Raw genomic sequence first — 18,591 nt, 5'->3', positions numbered from 1 at the left:
TCCGATCCGATACTCAGGATAGGTATCGGCTCCGATCCGATACTCAGGATAGGTATCGGCTGCCATTCGATACTCAGGATAGGAATCGGCTCCGATCCGATACTCAGGATAGGTATCGGCTGCCATTCGATACTCAGGATAGGAATCGGCTCCGATCCGATACTCCGGATAGGTATCGGCTCCGATCCGATACTCCGGATAGGTATCGGCTCCGATCCGATACTCAGGATAGGTATCGGCTCCGATCCGATACTCAGGATAGGAATCGGCTCCGATCCGATACTCAGGATAGGTATCGGCTGCCATTCGATACTCAGGATAGGTATCGGCTCCGATCCGATACTCAGGATAGGTATCGGCTGCCATTCGATACTCAGGATAGGTATCGGCTGCCATTCGATACTCAGGATAGGTATCGGCTCCGATCCGATACTCAGGATAGGAATCGGCTCCGATCCGATACTCAGGATAGGTATCGGCTGCCATTCGATACTCAGGATAGGTATCGGCTCCGATCCGATACTCCGGATAGGTATCGGCTGCCATTCGATACTCAGGATAGGTATCGGCTGCCATTCGATACTCAGGATAGGTATCGGCTCCGATCCGATACTCAGGATAGGTATCGGCTCCGATCCGATACTCAGGATAGGAATCGGCTCCGATCCGATACTCAGGATAGGTATCGGCTGCCATTCGATACTCAGGATAGGTATCGGCTGCCATCCGATACTCAGGATAGGAATCGGCTCCGATCCGATACTCCGGATAGGTATCGGCTGCCATCCGATACTCAGGATAGGTATCGGCTCCGATCCGATACTCAGGATAGGAATCGGCTCCGATCCGATATTCCGGATAGGTATCGGCTGCCATTCGATACTCAGGATAGGTATCGGCTCTGATCCGATACTCAGCATAGGTATCGGCTCTGATCCGATACTCAGGATAGTATAACCCTTATAACCCTTTTTTGCAAAATAAACAAAGGCATGAAATTAGTGAAGTAAGAGTTTCCCCATACCTCTAAACAATACATAAAATGTGGCAAAATAAAGGAGCAATATAGGATTCTCATTGCCTCATAATTTAACATAAACTTTACTTTGCTCAAGACGGCAATGTTTTTACAAATGTTACTTACAAGCTATGTGTGACTTCCATTTAAACTTTTCATCAATGAGTACTCCCAAAAACTTAAATTCTGACACTCTTTCAATAGTTTCCATTTAAAGTCAAACGAACATTATCAGGACATTTTTATTTGTAAACAGCATAAATTTTGTTTAACTTAAGTTTAATGACAATTTATTTTTATTAAACCATTTCTGAATTATGACCAATTCTTGTTCAATAGTTTTCATTAATATTTTTAAATTCTTCACTGATACAAAAAAATTGTATCGTCTGCAAAAAGAACAAACCGTGAAATCTTTGATTCCTCACAGAGGTCATTAATATATAGCCTAAATAATTTGGGCCCCAACACAGGCTAAATTTAGATTTTATTTTTAGGAAAACAAGGACAAATTAAGTTTTACTGATCTAGTAAATGCATCTTGATTTAAGAATTGTTAGATATTTAGACTGGAAATGAGACAAAATGAGTAGGAGGAGCCTTTTGTGCAGATGTTGTGTAGAGTGCACACCTTTGGTTGTCCTGTGTTTTGGTTCAGGTGGATACGGTGAAGCGTCTCCTCATAAAGAAGCTCCCGCCGGTGTTGGCCATCCAGCTCAAGCGCTTCGATTACGATTGGGAGCGCGAGTGTGCCATTAAGTTCAACGATTACTTCGAGTTCCCTCGTGAGCTGGACATGGAGCCGTATACGGTGGCGGGCGTGGCGAAGCTGGAGGGGGACGAGGTCCCGCTGGAGAGCCAGGTTATCCCGGAGGATTCGCCGGCGGATCCGGATCCCAGCGGAAGCTCCCGATATCGCCTCGTGGGCGTTCTGGTGCATTCTGGGCAGGCCAGCGGCGGACATTATTACTCCTATATCGTCCAGCGGCACGGGAACGCCGGAGACGCGCAGAAGGACCGCTGGTATAAGTTTGACGACGGAGACGTAACGGAGTGTAAGATGGACGATGACGAGGAGATGAAGAACCAATGTTTTGGTGGAGAATACATGGGCGAGGTTTTCGACCACATGATGAAGCGCATGTCGTACAGGCGGCAGAAGCGATGGTGGAACGCCTACATCCTGTTCTACGAGCGCATGGAGGACAGCGAGCTGCTGAAGCACATTAGCGAACTCACGCTAGCGCCGCGGCCCAGCCAGCCCAAAATGCCCTCCGCCATCGAGGCCAGCGTCCGCAAGCAGAACGTGCAGTTCATGCACAGCCGCATGCAGTACAGCCCCGAATACTTCCAGTTCATCAAGAAGCTGCTCACCTGTAACAGCGTCTACCTGAACCCTCCGCCAGGTGAGCTCGCCTTGCATGCTCTGATGTGTTAAAGCGTTAGTTCAGCCAGAAATTATAATTGTGTGATTAATTCCTCCTGTGGTTGGCCAGCCGTCAGACCTCCGCTCATCTTCACACTAGGGGTGTAAGAAAATATCGATACACGTGAATATCGCGATATTATGTTTGGCGATACTGTATCGATTCTCAAAAACACTTTATCGATATTTATTTATTACCAAGATTCGTGGCTTTGTGTTCGGTTTAAACCACAGACTGTATAACACCCAACCACTAGATGGCAGTGTTATCTCAGAACGTATAACGGACGCGTAGCCGGAGAAGCGCGAGGTAAGAGTGTGTGAATCACTAGTGTTTACATTAGCAAACCCAGCTCTCAAGACGATAGCATTATCCCGCTCCTGCAGTACACAGAGCTGAAGTGTGGACTCATGTTGGCTTTAGCTAAAAAGAAGCCACTAAGGAAATCGACAAGAATCATTTTGTTTGCAAAATAGGCCAAGTTATAATCGAATACTCGGGAAACACATTGAAACAGAGAGCTCGCTTAACATCCTGACGTCACCCGCGCTGCTGAGAAGCGTTTCGATTGAATGTCCCGCACGCTTTCCTCTCAGTAACAAAATAAACACACACCAAAACTGACAGCGGTGGCAGGAGAACGAAAGATCATAGCGGATATGATGACCAGCTCTGCAGCTCAGTAACGTTACTTGAAATAGCACTTTATACAATAGACTGCTTTATAGAAAATAGCTTAACGTTATTAAATATATAACAAACAGTCATTCAGTCATGAAATGGACTGCACTTTCTGTTGTTAAATAGCCACTGCTATACTGTGGACCTTTAAAACATTTACACATAAAGAATCCTGCAGTCACTTTACATTTTACTTTACTCAGATTGCACAAAATAGTGATTAGTGATATAAATTATACTGTATTAATTAAATAAAATACTTTGTCTCGTGTTTTAGGCATATAGTTGTGTTCTTTATTCTTTTAAATTATAAAAAAAAAGAAATATCGCTATATATTGCCTCTCTTACAATATCGCAATATATTACAATATATCGTATCGTAACCCCTGTATCGTGATACGTATTGTATCGCCAGATTCTTGGCAATACACAGCCCTACTTCACACACAGATGAAGATATTAGTGTTGAAATCCGATGGCTCAGAAAGGCCTTCATTGACACCAATGTCATTTCCTCTCTCAAGACCCATAAAGGCACTAAAGACGTCGTTACAAAGCCCATCTCACTACAGCGGCTCTACAATCATTGATGAAGAGGCCAGAATAGAGTTAGTGCGCAAAAACACTAAATAACGACTTATATAGTGATGGCCGATTTCAGAACAAAGCTTCGAACCGTTATGATTCAGTGAATCGAATCATGATTCGAACTGTTATGAGTCAGTGAATCGATTCAAGATTCGAACCGTTATCAGTCAGTGAATCGAATCATGGTCAATGAAGGCCTTTCTGAGCCATCGGATTTCAACACTAATATCTTCATCTGTGTGTGAAGATGAGCGGAGGTCTGACGGCTGGCCAACCACAGGAGGAATTAATCACACTATTGACTTTAAAGGGATAGTTCACCCAAAAATGAAAATTCTGTCATCATTTACTCTCCCTCATGTTTTCCAAACCTGTGTGAGTTTCTTTGTTCTGCCGAACACAAAGACAGATATTTGAAAGAATGTTTGTAAGACAGCAGAGAGAGCAACCATAATAGGGAAAAATATGTTTGTTCTCTCTGCTTTGTTACAAACATTCTTCCAAATATCTGTCTTTGTGTTCGGCAGAACAAAGAAACTCACACACTGCAAAAAATGCGCTTCTTATTTTGTATTTTTTTCCTGTTTCCAGTCAAAATATCAAAATATTCTTAAATCAAGAGGCATTTACTAGATCAGTAAAACGACATTAGTTTCCTTGTTTTCTTAAAAATAAAATCAAAGAGTTTTTGCTTAAAACAGGCAAAATGATCTGCCAATGGGGTGAGAAAAATAATCTTATTTCTGTTTGGGACGAAAACAAGAAACCAGATTTTAATCAGAAATAAGATTATATTTCTCACCCCATTGGCAGATCATTTTGCCTGTTTTAAGCAAAAACTCTTTGATTTTATTTTTAAGAAAACAAGGAAACTAATGTCGTTTTACTGATCTAGTAAATGCCTCTTGATTTAAGAATTGTTAGACCTTTAGACTGGAAACAAGACAAGATTACTGCGCGAGAAGAGCATTTTTTGCAGTGTACAGGTTTGGAACAACATGAGGGAGAGTAAATGATGACAGCATTTTCGTGTTTGGGTGAACTCTCCCTTTAAGATGCTGTGCTCTTCTCTGGTCCTTCAGGTCAGGATCACCTTTTGCCAGAAGCTGAGGAGATCGCCATGATCAGTGTTCAGCTCGCTGCCAGGTTTCTCTTTAGCACCGGCTTCCACACAAAGAAAGCCGTCCGAGGCCCTGCTAGTGACTGGTGAGCTTTAGCTGTGCATCAGCTGCTTTAAATACCGGTCCAAAGAACACTAGAGATGCCACAATTCTCACTATAATATTAAACCGTTTGGTACGGCAGTCACGGCTCAATACGCGCTTGTGAATTGCGTCGGTTTTGCATTTAATTAAATATTTCTATTTCTCTCAGTTTGAAATATTTCTTTAGTTTATGTCGGCTGTTTGAGTCTACGCGCTGATATGAGCAAATCTCCATCATGTGCACTAAAGTTAAGCGGAGTTTAGCCGCACTTGAAACGCTGCAGTCAGAGAGTTATACTCACAGCACTAGAGTTATTCACAATCACCAAAGCTCATTATCTGCTGCGTTTAAAAGCCTTGCCAGTTAAACGTTTCATTGGCTGCTTATGCACACAAAAGTTACAAAGCTGCTGTCACTTTAAGGCCGAATGCACGGATCCAATACACTGATACACATCTGATATTCTCACACTGTTCACCTTCACTGAAGACAGAATCAACTTTGTTTATGTCAATACTCCACTAAATGAGCATTTGGACATCCGTCTTCTTCCATTTTGCTCTAAACTATAAATCAGTGTTTAATAAATGCTGTGAAATCATTGAACTTCACGAGACTCTACAAGAGTGATTCCTGAAAGGCTTTCTGCTAAAACCCAAACACCTTTTAAAGAAGAAAAAAATCCTCACTGACTTTCAAAGCGGCGACAGAAACGACTTTCCACTTCGAGGACCTTGATAGAAATGTAGTGGAGTAAAGAGGACGATATTTGTCTTTCAGATGGAGTGAAGTTAAAGTCAGAAGATTACAGAAAAAATAATACTCCAGTAAAGCACAGATACTCAAACAGTGAACTTCAGTACAGGACTGGAGTAAATTGCGACGCTAATGACTCTCTCCTGTTTCAGGTATGATGCCTTGTGTATCCTGTTGCGTTACAGCAAGAACGTGCGCAGCTGGTTTGCACACAATGTGCTGTTTGCCTTCCCCACGCGGTTCTCGGAGTACCTGCTGGAGTGTCCGAGTGCCGAGGTCCGCGGCGCTTTTGCCAAGCTGGTGGTTTTCATCGCACACTTCTCCCTGCAGGACGGGCCATGTCCAGCTCCGGTCAGCTCGCCCGCCGCATCCACACAGGTGAGAAACCACCACAGCACGACCTCTGACCTCAACCAGTCATTCGGCTAAACCTCTGTGTGCTTTTCCAACACAAATTAACTACATGTGAGACTGAATTACTGACGACTCGTTCAGTTCAGAGCTTCTGGATTCACAGCTCTATTACACACACACTCCCCTAAAGGATTATTAGGAACACACACTAATCCTGTGTTTGACCCTTTCTCCTTCAGAACTACCTTAATTCTCCGTGGCATTGATCAACAAGCTGCTGAAAGCATTCTTTAGAAATGTCGGCCCATATTGATAGGAGAGCATCTTGCAGTTGATGGAGATTTGTGGGATGCACATCCAGGGCACGAAGCTCCCGTTCCACCACATCCCAAAGATGCTCTATTGGGTTGAGATCTGGGGACTGTGGCGGCCATTTTAGTTCAGTCAACTCATTGGCATGTTCAAGAAACCAATCTGAAATGATTGGAGCTTTGTGACATGGTGCATTATCCTGCTGGAAGTAGCCATCAAAGGATGGGCACATGGTGGTCATAAAGGGATGGACATGGTCAGAAACAATGCTCAGGTAGGCCGTGGCATTTAAACGATGCCCAATTGGCACTAAGGGGCCTAAAGTGTGCCAAGAAAACATCCCCCACACCATTACACCACCACCACCAGCCTGCACAGTGGGAACAAGGCATGATGGATCCATGTTCTCATTCTGTTTACGCCAAATTCTGACTCTACCATCTGAATGTCTCAGCAGAAATCGAGACTCATCAGACCAGGCAACATTTCTCCAGTCTTCAACTGGCCAATTTTGGTGAGCTCGTGCAAATTGTCGCCTCTTTTTCCTATGTGTAGTGGAGATGAGTGGTCCCCGGTGGGGTCTTCTGCTGGTGTAGCCCATCCGCCTCAAGGTTGTGTGTGTTGTGGCTTCACCAATGCTTTGCTGCATACCTCGGTTGTAACGAGTGGTTATTTCAGTCAAAGTTGCTCTTCTATCAGCTTGAATCAGTCGGCCCATTCTCCTCTGACCTCGAGCATCAACAAGGCATTTTCTCCCACAGGACTGCTGCAGACTGGATGCTCTTCCCTTTTCACACCATTCTTTGTAAACCCTAGAAATGGTTGTGTGTGTAAATCCCAGTAACTGAGCAGATTGTGAAATACTCAGACCGGCCCGTCTGGCACCAACAACCATGCCACACTCAAAACGGCTTAAATCCCCTTTCTTTCCCATTCTGACATTCAGTTTGGAGTTCAGGAGATTGTCTTGACCAGGACCACACCCCTAAATGCACTGAAGAACTGCCATGGGATTGGCTGATTAGATAATCGCATTAATGAGAAATTGAACAGCTGTTCCTAATAATCCTTTAGGTGAGTGTATCTGAAAGAGCACAATGAGGCACTTTAACAAAAGACACGCAGAGGGGTCTGACTCCATGAAATTAGTCCCAATGTTGGGAGATGTTTTTATCGTTTTTCAAACCATTGGGACCAGATTGTTTATAGCAGTTGCCGAAAAGGCCATTACACGACGACACTCAAGCTTTTAATATGAGAAGATCCACCAGCGTGTTCTCCTTGTTAAGATCCTTTATCCACTGCAAAACATGCTCTTCTTATATAGTGTTTTTTTCTTGTTTCCAGTCCAAATATCTAAAAATTCTTAAATTCTAAATTCTCTATATTAATCTTATTTTGGGGAGGAAAAAAAGATCTATATTTTTAGTTTGGGACGGAAACAAGATTATTTTTCTCACCCCATTGGCAGATCATTTTGCCTGTTTTAAGCAAAAATTCAATTCACTTCATTTTGATTTTATTTTCAAAAAAACAAGGAAAAATATTTTTTTTCGTTTTACTGATCTAGTAAATGCATCTTAATTTAAGAACATTTAGATATTTAGACTGGAAACAAGACAAGATTACTGAGTAAGAAGAGCATTTTTTGCAGCGTCCCTTAGGCATGTGTTACTAGTGCCGGGTTTAACCCAGAGAGAACGTTAAACCAAATATAGTTTCTCAGTATGAAAATAGCCATAGGTTTGTCCTTGTGAACAGGCCTGTGACCCCATGACCCTGAGTGACCACCTACTGCGGGCCGTGCTGAACTTACTGAGGCGGGAAGTGTCGGAACATGGCCGCCATCTTCAGCAGTACTTCAACCTCTTCGTCATGTACGCTAACCTGGGTGAGGTCCGCTCCTGATCTGGGTTTCCCATGAGCCTTCACAAGAGCGTGGAACTGAGAAGCCGTGTGTGTGTGTGTGTGTTGCAGGTCTGGCAGAGAAGACGCAGCTGCTAAAGCTAAGCGTGCCGTCCACGTTTATGCTAGTGGCGTTGGATGAGGGTCCTGGGCCGCCCATAAAGTACCAGTATGCAGAGCTGGGCAAACTCTACAGCGTGGTGTCTCAGCTTCTGCGCTGCTGCGACGTCACCGCACGCATGCAGTCCTCCATTAACGGTGGGTTTCCGTGAGCGCGTTTACATGCACACCGATGAGCAGATTACTCGCAAATATCAGCTTATTAATAACCAGTTTTCCCCGTTACGTGCAAACCAGTAAACTGACAGCACAAGGAAACCGCGTTTACATGACTTTATTAATAAACTGGGTTATTTCCATGTAGTGATGTCAAACAATAATATCCATATTTGACTCGGAGTTTTCCAAATGTTTTACTGCAAAAAATGCTTTTCTTTCCGGCTCATATTATCCCTCATGCAGCGTTCTGACTGAACCTCTTCTACTTCTGCTGACTGAGATGAGAACACATCTTTATAATGCTCTGCGTTTGTGATATATGTCCTTATCTCATGCGAAACGCTCGCTCGCTCTGTCTGGATGCGTTTAAATCTGCTGTAAGTTTGTGTTTTTGTCTCCTTTCACACATGCGCTCTTCAATAAGCTGACAGAAAGCAGGTTAATGCGTTTACATGCAGCGCAAAATCGAGGTAAGAGGCAAACAACTCCCTGAGTCGAGCGGTTAATGCTCACGCCGTATATGACCTTAATCCGATAAGAGAAAACGGGTTACCGCGGTTACATGACCATGATCACTGTCGGCTTATTAGGCATGATCGGCTTAAGAACGTGCATCTAAACGCACCCGATGATGCGTGGGTCGATCCAAAATGAGCGGTTACCGTGGTTATAGAAAAAATTAATTAAATGCAAAACCGGCGCAATTCACAAGCGCGTATTGAACCGTGACTGCCGTACCGAGTGGTTTAATATTATACTGAGAATTGTGGCGGTGAGTTTCATGAAGCGAAGGCCTTCAGTGCTGATTGGCCGCTCTTCTCCCACAGGTAACCCAGCGCTGGCCAACCCGTACGGCGACCCAGGCCTGGCGGTTCCCATCATGCCTCTGCAGCAGCTGGTGGCGGAGGTGCTGTTTGTGCGCTCCAGCTACGTGAAGAAGATCATCGAGGACTGCAGCAGCTCTGAGGAGACGGTGAAGCTGCTGCGCTTCTGCTGCTGGGAGAACCCTCAGTTCTCCTCCACCGTCCTCAGCGAGCTGCTCTGGCAGGTGTGTGTGTGTGTGTGTGTGTGTGTGTCTGTGTGAGAGAGAGAGAGAGAGAGAGAGAGAGAGAGAGAGAGAGAGAGACGGTGAAGCTGCTGAGCTTCTGCTGCTGGGAGAACCCTCAGTTCCTCAGCGAGCTGCTCTGGCAGGTGTGTGAGAGTGTGTGTGAGTGTGTGAGTGTGTGTGTGTCCTGATGCCACTCCTTCTGCATGTTCTTCAGGTGGCGTATTCCTACACCTATGAGTTGAGGCCTTACCTGGATCTCTTGCTGCAGATCCTGCTGATCGAGGACTCGTGGCAGACACACAGGTGAGTCTGAGCAATGACTGCAGCCTAGAGGTCTTCACGGGGCGACCCGAGGACCAGGGATCCGAGGGATACTCTGGGTTCGGGCTAAAAATTCTAAGCCCTGAGCCCTCCCCTGGACAGCACGCCAAATACGCATTATCTTTACTCTATTTAATTTGATTTTAAGATGTGAACCTGAATTTCAAATCAGCAACAAGACCTCAGGTGAACGGTCACATAAATGTTTTCTGTGATGCTCAAATTGCGTAGGAAAGCTCATATTTCAGGTGCTCCAGCTGACGCGCGAGTGCAGTCTCAAGCGCGGCGTGTTTCTATGGCAACCCGAGCTTCCGCCGTGACTGTAAAAATAATGTGAATGAACCGTCCTGTTTGAGAGTCAGCCGAAGCTTTAAAGTTTTCGTAGTCAGACGCGGCAGATTATGGCAAATAAATATTGCTAACGTCAGCGGCCGTGGCACTGAATGAGCAATCGTTATTGGATCAAAAGGGCAAACAGTCAGTTATTATATGCGGGTTCGAAATGCCCTGCTGTAAATCCGTCACCATGACATAATGTGGACGCTTACAGCTGAAATGATGAGTGAATGAAGCATGCTTGGAACATTTACAGAGGAATATTGTAATACATCACAATCGGGTGCAAGGAAGGGAGACGCCGGCTGTATCGTTAGGCTGAGACGGGTATTTTTCGCAGCTTGTTTATTGCCTTGTTAAGAGCAGTTTATAGTGGATTATGAGATAGTCGGGTCCAGTCGGTCTGTGTGTTCCCGCCGGGTTCGGTTCCAGCTATCAAATAATAGACGGGTCCACGTCGGTTCCGGGTACTATATTTTTTGGCATTTCTCAGATCTGCACAAGTCCGGGTCCAGCTTTTGAAATAGTAGACGGGTCCGGGCCGGTTCTGTGTGGAACATTGCGGGTCTCTTGGGGTTCGGGTACAATTTTTTTGACCTGTGAAGACCTCTACTACAGCCCACAGGACACACACACACCTTATGCCTTATCAGCGCAAGGTTCATAAGCTGGTCAACTTCATATCTGTAAAACTGCCCAGTGGTGGATGGATGCACTTTTATGATGGATAGAGGCACTTTTATGGGGCTTAAACATATAATCCTCCATCCACTGCCATTATAAAGCTTGGACATGTATTATTACAACTCTGATTGTGTGTGTCTGAGAGATGCCCGTCACACACTCCTATGATGGGTTAATCATGGGCTCATCTTCATTCTTGGGAGAATAATCTCAGTATTGGTGCTCATCTGAAGATCCTCATTCCTGCCGCTGTCCTTCTCTGCAGGATCCATAATGTCCTGAAGGGCATTCCTGATGACCGAGACGGGCTCTTCGACACCATCCAGCGCTCCAAGAACCATTACCAGAAGCGGGCCTATCAGTGCATTAAGTGCATGGTGGCGCTGTTCAGCAACTGCTCCGTGGCCTATCAGATCCTGCAGGTGAGCCATCGACTGCTTCAGGAACGCTGCAAAACATGCGCTTCTTATTTAGTATTTTATTCTTGTTTCCAGTCTAAATATCTAAATATTCTTGAATCAAGATGCATTTACTAGATCAGTGAAACGACATCAGATATTTTTCCTTTTTTTCTTAAGAATAAAATCAAAATGAAGTGAGTTTTTGCTTAAAACAGGCAAAATGATCTGCCAATGGGGTGAGAAAAATAATCTGATTGATCTGGTTGATCTGTTATCTGTTTATTAATTTACATATGTGCATATTTACTTATTCATTCATTTATTAGTAAATGCATATTGATTTAAGAATGTTTAGATATTTGGACTGGAAACAAGAACAAAAAGTATCTCGGACTAAATATAAAATATCTTAAACTGTGTGTGAAGATGAACGGAGGTCTTGCGGGTGTGGAGCGACATTAGGGAGAGGAGTTAATGACAGACATTTCATTGTTGGCTGAACTAACCCTTTAAAACGTGTGTGTGTGTGTGTGTGTGTGTGTGTGTGTGTGTGTGTGTGTGTGTGTGTGTGTGTGTGTGTGTGTGTGTGTGTGTGTGTGTGTGTGGTCAGAGTAACGGGGACCTGAAGAGGAAGTGGAGCTGGGCTGTGGAGTGGCTGGGAGATGAGCTGGAGCGCCGGCCGTACACCGCTAACCCTCAGTACAGCTACAGCAGCTGGTCTCCGCCGGTCCAGAGCAACGAGACCTCCAACGGGTACTTCCTGGAGCGTTCCCACAGCGCACGCATGACCCTGGCCAAGGCCTGCGAACTCTGCCCTGAAGAGGTGAAGAAAGAGCCTCTCAAACCTCACCACTGCAATCTTATTTACAAAGCCTTTAGAGCTGATTTAACCAGCTATCTCAAAGGGTTAGTTCATACAGAAATGAGACGGTGATGTTTATCTGCTGACCCCCAGTACATCCAACATGTACAGTACTGGCCGAAAGTTTGGACAATTGCCCGATGTAGAGGATCCTTTGGCCAGTGTAGATGGTCTTTGGTCAATGTAGAGGGTCCTTTGGCCAATGTAGAGGGTCCTTTGGCCAATGTAGATGGTCTAGATGGTCCTTTGGCCAATGTAGAGGGTCCTTTGGCCAATGTAGATGGTCCTTTGGCCAATGTAGAGGGTCCTTTGGCCAATGTAGAGGGTCCTTTGGCCAATGTAGATGGTCCTTTGGCCAATGTAGAGGGTCCTTTGGCCAATGTAGAGGGTCCTTTGGTCAATGTAGAGGGTCCTTTGGCCAATGTAGAGGGTCCTTTGGCCAATGTAGATGGTCTTTGGCCAATGTAGATGGTTTTTGCCCAATGTAGAGGGTCCTTTGGCCAATGTAGAGGGTCCTTTGGCCAATGTAGATGGTCCTTTGGCCAATGTAGATGGTCCTTTGGCCAATGTAGATGGTCTTTGGCCAATGTAGAGGGTCCTTTGGCCAATGTAGATGGTCCTTTGGCCAATATAGATGGTCTTTGGCCAATGTAGATGGTCCTTTGGCCAATATAGAGGGTCCTTTGGCCAATGTAGATGGTCTTTGGCCAATGTAGATGGTCCTTTGGCCAATGTAGATGGTCCTTTGGCCAATGTAGATGGTCCTTTGGCCAATGTAGAGGGTCCTTTGGCCAATGTAGAGGGTCCTTTGGCCAATGTAGATGGTCTTTGGCCAATGTAGATGGTCCTTTGGCCAATGTAGATGGTCCTTTGGCCAATGTAGATGGTCTTTGGCCAATGCAGATGGTCCTTTGGCCAATGTAGATGGTCCTTTGGCCAATGTAGATGGTCCTTTGGCCAATGTAGATGGTCCTTTGGCCAATGTAGATGGTCTTTGGCCAATGTAGATGATCCTTTGGCCAATGTAGAGGGTCCTTTGGCTAATGTAGATGGTCCTTTGGGCAATGTAGATGGTCCTTTGGCCAATGTGATGGTCTTTGGCCAATGTAGATGGTCCTTTGGCCAATGTAGAGGGTCCTTTGGCCAGTGTAGATGGTCCTTTGGCCAATGTAGATGGTCCTTTGCCCAATGTAGATGGTCTTTGGCCAATGTAGATGGTCCTTTGGCCAATGTAGAGGGTCCTTTGGCCAGTGTAGATGGTCCTTTGGCCAATGTAGATGGTCCTTTGGGCAATGTAGATGGTCCTTTGGCCAATGTAGAGGGTCCTTTGGCCAATGTAGAGGGTCCTTTGGCCAATGTAGAGGGTCCTTTGGCCAATGTAGATGGTCCTTTGGCCAATGTAGATGGTCCTTTGGCCAATGTAGAGGGTCCTTTGGCCAATGTGATGGTCTTTGGCCAATGTAGATGGTCCTTTGGCCAATGTGATGGTCTTTGGCCAATGTAGATGGTCCTTTGGCCAATGTAGATGGTCTTTGGCCAATGTAGAGGGTCCTTTGGCCAGTGTAGATGGTCCTTTGGCCAATGTAGATGGTCCTTTGGGCAATGTAGATGGTCCTTTGGCCAATGTAGAGGGTCCTTTGGCCAATGTAGAGGGTCCTTTGGCCAATGTAGAGGGTCCTTTGGCCAATGTAGATGGTCCTTTGGCCAATGTAGATGGTCTTTGGCCAATGTAGAGGGTCCTTTGGCCAATGTAGAGGGTCCTTTGGCCAATGTAGATGGTCTTTGGGCAATGTAGAGGGTCCTTTGGCCAATGTAGAGGGTCCTTTGGCCAATGTAGATGGTCTTTGGGCAATGTAGAGGGTCCTTTGGCCAATGTAGAGGGTCCTTTGGCCAATGTAGATGGTCCTTTGGGCAATGTAGATGGTCCTTTGGGCAATGTAGATGGTCCTTTGGCCAATGTAGAGGGTCCTTTGGCCAATGTAGAGGGTCCTTTGGCCAATGTAGATGGTCCTTTGGCCAATGTAGAGGGTCCTTTGGCCAATGTGATGGTCTTTGGCCAATGTAGATGGTCCTTTGGCCAATGTGATGGTCTTTGGCCAATGTAGATGGTCCTTTGGCCAATGTAGATGGTCTTTGGCCAATGTAGAGGGTCCTTTGGCCAGTGTAGATGGTCCTTTGGCCAATGTAGATGGTCCTTTGGGCAATGTAGATGGTCCTTTGGCCAATGTAGAGGGTCCTTTGGCCAATGTAGAGGGTCCTTTGGCCAATGTAGAGGGTCCTTTGGCCAATGTAGATGGTCCTTTGGCCAATGTAGATGGTCTTTGGCCAATGTAGAGGGTCCTTTGGCCAATGTAGAGGGTCATTTGGCCAATGTAGATGGTCTTTGGGCAATGTAGAGGGTCCTTTGGCCAATGTAGAGGGTCCTTTGGCCAATGTAGATGGTCTTTGGGCAATGTAGAGGGTCCTTTGGCCAATGTAGAGGGTCCTTTGGCCAATGTAGATGGTCCTTTGGGCAATGTAGATGGTCCTTTGGGCAATGTAGATGGTCCTTTGGCCAATGTAGATGGTCCTTTGGGCAATGTAGAGGGTCCTTTGGGCAATGTAGATGGTCCTTTGGCCAGTGTAGATGGTCCTTTGGCCAATGTAGATGGTCCTTTGGGCAATGTAGATGGTCCTTTGGCCAATGTAGATGGTCCTTTGGGCAATGTAGATGGTCCTTTGGGCAATGTAGATGGTCCTTTGGCCAATGTAGATGGTCCTTTGGGCAATGTAGAGGGTCCTTTGGCCAATGTAGATGGTCCTTTGGCCAATGTAGAGGGTCCTTTGGCCAATGTAGATGGTCCTTTGGCCAATGTAGATGGTCCTTTGGCCAATGTAGAGGGTGGTGGGAACAATGTTTCCCAAGGTCGGAGTGTTCATGGCGAAGTTAGCAGGTGTGTAGTTTGAGGAATGAGGCGGCCGCAGGACATTTTTACCCTGCTCGCCATGAAGCGTCTTCTGACAATTATTGTGGTGGAGACTTTATCTAATGCCACTGGGTATGTTAAACGAAGTCGGAGTATTCATAGGACAGTTCGCGCTGTGACACGGGGCAGGGCTATTATCGCTTCACGTCCGGTGTGCGACCCCCTTTAATCTGCTCCCTAGTTAAGTAGTCAGGTCAGTGATCAGGACATTAGTCAATGGGCTGACTCCCTGATCATTGACCTGACTACTGAACTAGGGAGCAAATTGAGACGCACTGTGAAGATCGATATTTGTAGCCTGCCTGACACGGTGTTTTCAGACGGCGCATCTCTCATAGACTACAGTAGCCTAATTATAATGGCACATGCATCCGTTATATTCTCAATTTAATTAGCAGAGCAATCCCTGCAAAGTTTCTAGGTTAACTATAGAAGAGGATTAGTGTGTGTCGCAGTGGCGAGACTGGCGTCAGGATGGTTTCGCTCCATCGTGATGTCGGTCAGACACAGCCCTACTGAACTTTACGGTGAACTTAAAGGTGCCCTAGAATGAAAAATGTAATTAACCTTGCCATAGTGAAATAATAACAGTTCAGTACATGGACATCTCCGTATGTGAGTCTCAAACACCATTGTCTCCTCCTTCTTATGTAAATCTCGTTAATCAAAAACACCACGGAAAAATAAGTGCAAGTAGGCTGCGTTTTATCAATCTCCATTTGAGATGTTCTGCTTAAAGTGTCGTTCAGTCGGTCTGTGTTCTGTCAGGACTCACGAGTCGCTTCACTGAACTGCTGAGCTGCTGAAATAAGCCAATCAGAGCAGAGCTCAACATTAATATTCATGACTCTTCCAAATAAGGCAAAAACAGAGCATTACATCCTAGGGACAATTAATAGGGTTTTAAATGGACCTGTAAAACTGTATCTGGACAATTTTTGCCCTTAAATAAGCCATACACCCTCTGTGTAGATATCAGAGAACAATTTAACATATTGATTCAAATCATTCTAGGGCAGCTTTAAATGCACATTAAATGAAAGGCATTTTGGGAGATTATCCACACCTTTCCATCGGCCTTTATTTGAGACCGGCCTTTATTTGAGACCGCCCTTTATTTGAGACCGCCCTTTATTTGAGACCGCCCTTTATTTGAGACCGGCCTTTATTTGTTCGTGCTGACCGTGCCCCCACCCACTATCAGAGGCTGGCGTTTAATCGACTACAGGCTTTTATTTGAGGAAATACGGTAGTTATTAATAACGTCAGTTGTGTCCAGTATCGTGCAGCCCTGATTTGATGTGTGCTGACCCTTGACCCCTGGTGTGTGTGTGTGTTCAGGAGCCGGATGATCAGGAAGCTCCGGATGAGCAGGACTCGACTCCGCCGGAAGACACAGCCCTGTATCCGCCCGCTCCGGGGTCGCAGTACCAGCAGGTGACCTCACACACACACACACACACACACACACATATTTGTTTTTGTGACATATGGGGACTATACCTTTACACTGCCCCTGCCCCTGCCCCTAAACCTACCCATCACACACACACACACACACACACACACACTGCCCCTAAACCTACCCATCACACACACACACACACACAAACACACACACACACGTGTTTGGATGAATCGACTCACTCAGACTCACCTGCTGCCACCTATTGGTGGTTTAGTTTAAAATACTTCTCAACATTTTTGTTTATTCAAAAATACTAATCTAACAGCCCTATAGTGTCTTATTTTAATTTAATGTATTGATCATTGATCAAATGTAACAATATAAAATGAAACCTGAAGCATAGCCCATATTTAATAAGATAAGGGGAAAAATGCCGCAAATATGCAGATTTAAAATGTCAATATTCTGATTGAACTCTGGTGAGAATATTGCTTCAGAATAACTTATTCTCTCTCTCTCTCTCTCTCTCTCTCTCTCTCTCTCTCTCTCTCTCTCTCTCTCTCTCTCTCTCTCTCTCTCTCTCTCAGCCCAATAATCTCCCTCATGGTCAGCCCTACACCGGTCCGGCCGCTCAGCACATGAATAATCCGCCGCGTGCGGCCCAGAGCTGGGACGGAACCGAAGAAACGCCTCCAGCCCAGAGTAAAGAGTAGCGGCGGCTCAGGCATCGCGCCGCACCCCAGAGGACCTTCCCGCTCTGCCACACACACACACACACACACGTGTGAACCGCAGGAGTGCTGATGGTGTGCAGACTGCTGAACCCTGGGACACCCTCCATCATCATGATCATCTATAACACACACACACACACACACACACGGCAGAGTGAAGGGAAGCGTGTGTGAGGGCGAGCTCATGGATCCCAATCCTGATTGTTTTCTTCATCCATCGGGAAGCCTTTGGCCTGTACGGAGCGGCACATGTAATAACTCGTCTCTGAATCTCATGGCTCCTCCCTCTTCCTCTGCCCTGTCCAATGAGAACACAGAACCACACTGTATCCGAGCAGATTCCGCGTGGCTCGTCCTGTGGTCTGAATGCCAAATGTCGGCCATCTTGACTCGTTTTCTTCAGAGGGTGTTTTGTTGAACTTGAGCAGAAAGCGTTTGAGTGTGTGAATGGAAAGGCGTCGTCCTTGAGTTGTTATTTTTCAGAGGATATTTACTGTACAGAGTTCTGCGAGACCTTCTCCTGCACAGACGTGTAATAACAGAAGCTGCACTAGAAACAATAAATTAATTAAACATTGAACCGCAAGCTTGACTTCTGATTGGCTTTCTGATGGCACGTCTTGTAAATAGCCACTGCACGCTGAGTCCTGATTGGCTGCTGACCCGGAGACTCTCCGAGCTTCACACACACTTCACCCACATTTCCAGTCCTTCGGAATGACTTTTCCCATCTGCTGTGTGTTATCTCTCCGGGTTGTGCGTGTGTGTTGGTGCGCGCGTGTGTGTGTGTGTGTGTGTGTGTGTGTGTGTGTGTGTGGATCTGAAGCTGTGCATGGAAGACGTCCTCCATCAGAACTGGATAATAAACGGTCTTTGATTAGCCCGTCTGTCTCTTTAAAGCATCATGTGCTCACACTGACACACACACACTTCATGACACACACACTTCATATCATGACTGAGAACATGCGTGTTTGTGCTGTGACATCACTTTCCTCTGTGGTCCTGTTCTCTCAGACTACATGAGTTCACATTTCTCACACACTCTGTCACACACTCTCTCACACACTCTCACTGTCACACACAGTCTCACACACTCAGTCACACACACTCTCACTGTCACAAACATTCTCTCCCATTCTCTCACACACACTGTCTCACACACACTCACAAACTCTCACTGTCACACACTCTCAGTCACACACACTCTCACTGTCACTCACACATACACACTCACGCAGATGCAAATTCACAGATGGAAGGCTCTCACAGTGTGAATGTGTGACTGTATGAGCATGTGTATG

The 18,591-nt window shown here is 45.7% G+C and overlaps 1 protein-coding gene across 5 annotated transcripts in view; it reads left to right on the top strand.

Annotated features, from left to right (window-relative positions):
* LOC137093785 (ubiquitin carboxyl-terminal hydrolase 9X-like) overlaps positions 1 to 17,867 on the top strand; it is a 69,284-nt gene extending 51,417 nt beyond the window's left edge. For all 5 annotated transcript variants that reach the window (XM_067458648.1, XM_067458650.1, XM_067458651.1 and 2 more), the window contains 11 exons: positions 1,677 to 2,424; positions 4,798 to 4,921; positions 5,830 to 6,055; positions 8,105 to 8,234; positions 8,321 to 8,506; positions 9,355 to 9,575; positions 9,790 to 9,878; positions 11,182 to 11,338; positions 11,928 to 12,140; positions 16,487 to 16,582; positions 17,141 to 17,867. In XM_067458648.1, the coding sequence (XP_067314749.1) occupies positions 1,677 to 2,424; positions 4,798 to 4,921; positions 5,830 to 6,055; positions 8,105 to 8,234; positions 8,321 to 8,506; positions 9,355 to 9,575; positions 9,790 to 9,878; positions 11,182 to 11,338; positions 11,928 to 12,140; positions 16,487 to 16,582; positions 17,141 to 17,266 (2,316 nt within the window). In that variant the 3' untranslated portion in view covers positions 17,267 to 17,867. The remainder of the gene's footprint in view (positions 1 to 1,676; positions 2,425 to 4,797; positions 4,922 to 5,829; positions 6,056 to 8,104; positions 8,235 to 8,320; positions 8,507 to 9,354; positions 9,576 to 9,789; positions 9,879 to 11,181; positions 11,339 to 11,927; positions 12,141 to 16,486; positions 16,583 to 17,140) is intronic.
* Positions 17,868 to 18,591: the final 724 nt, after the last annotated feature.

Source organism: Pseudorasbora parva, chromosome 12, assembly GCF_024679245.1.
Source record: "Pseudorasbora parva isolate DD20220531a chromosome 12, ASM2467924v1, whole genome shotgun sequence".
NCBI lineage: Eukaryota > Metazoa > Chordata > Actinopteri > Cypriniformes > Gobionidae > Pseudorasbora > Pseudorasbora parva.
The sequence above is the reverse complement of the archived record's forward strand: the minus strand, read 5'-3'. Positions and strand labels throughout refer to the sequence as shown.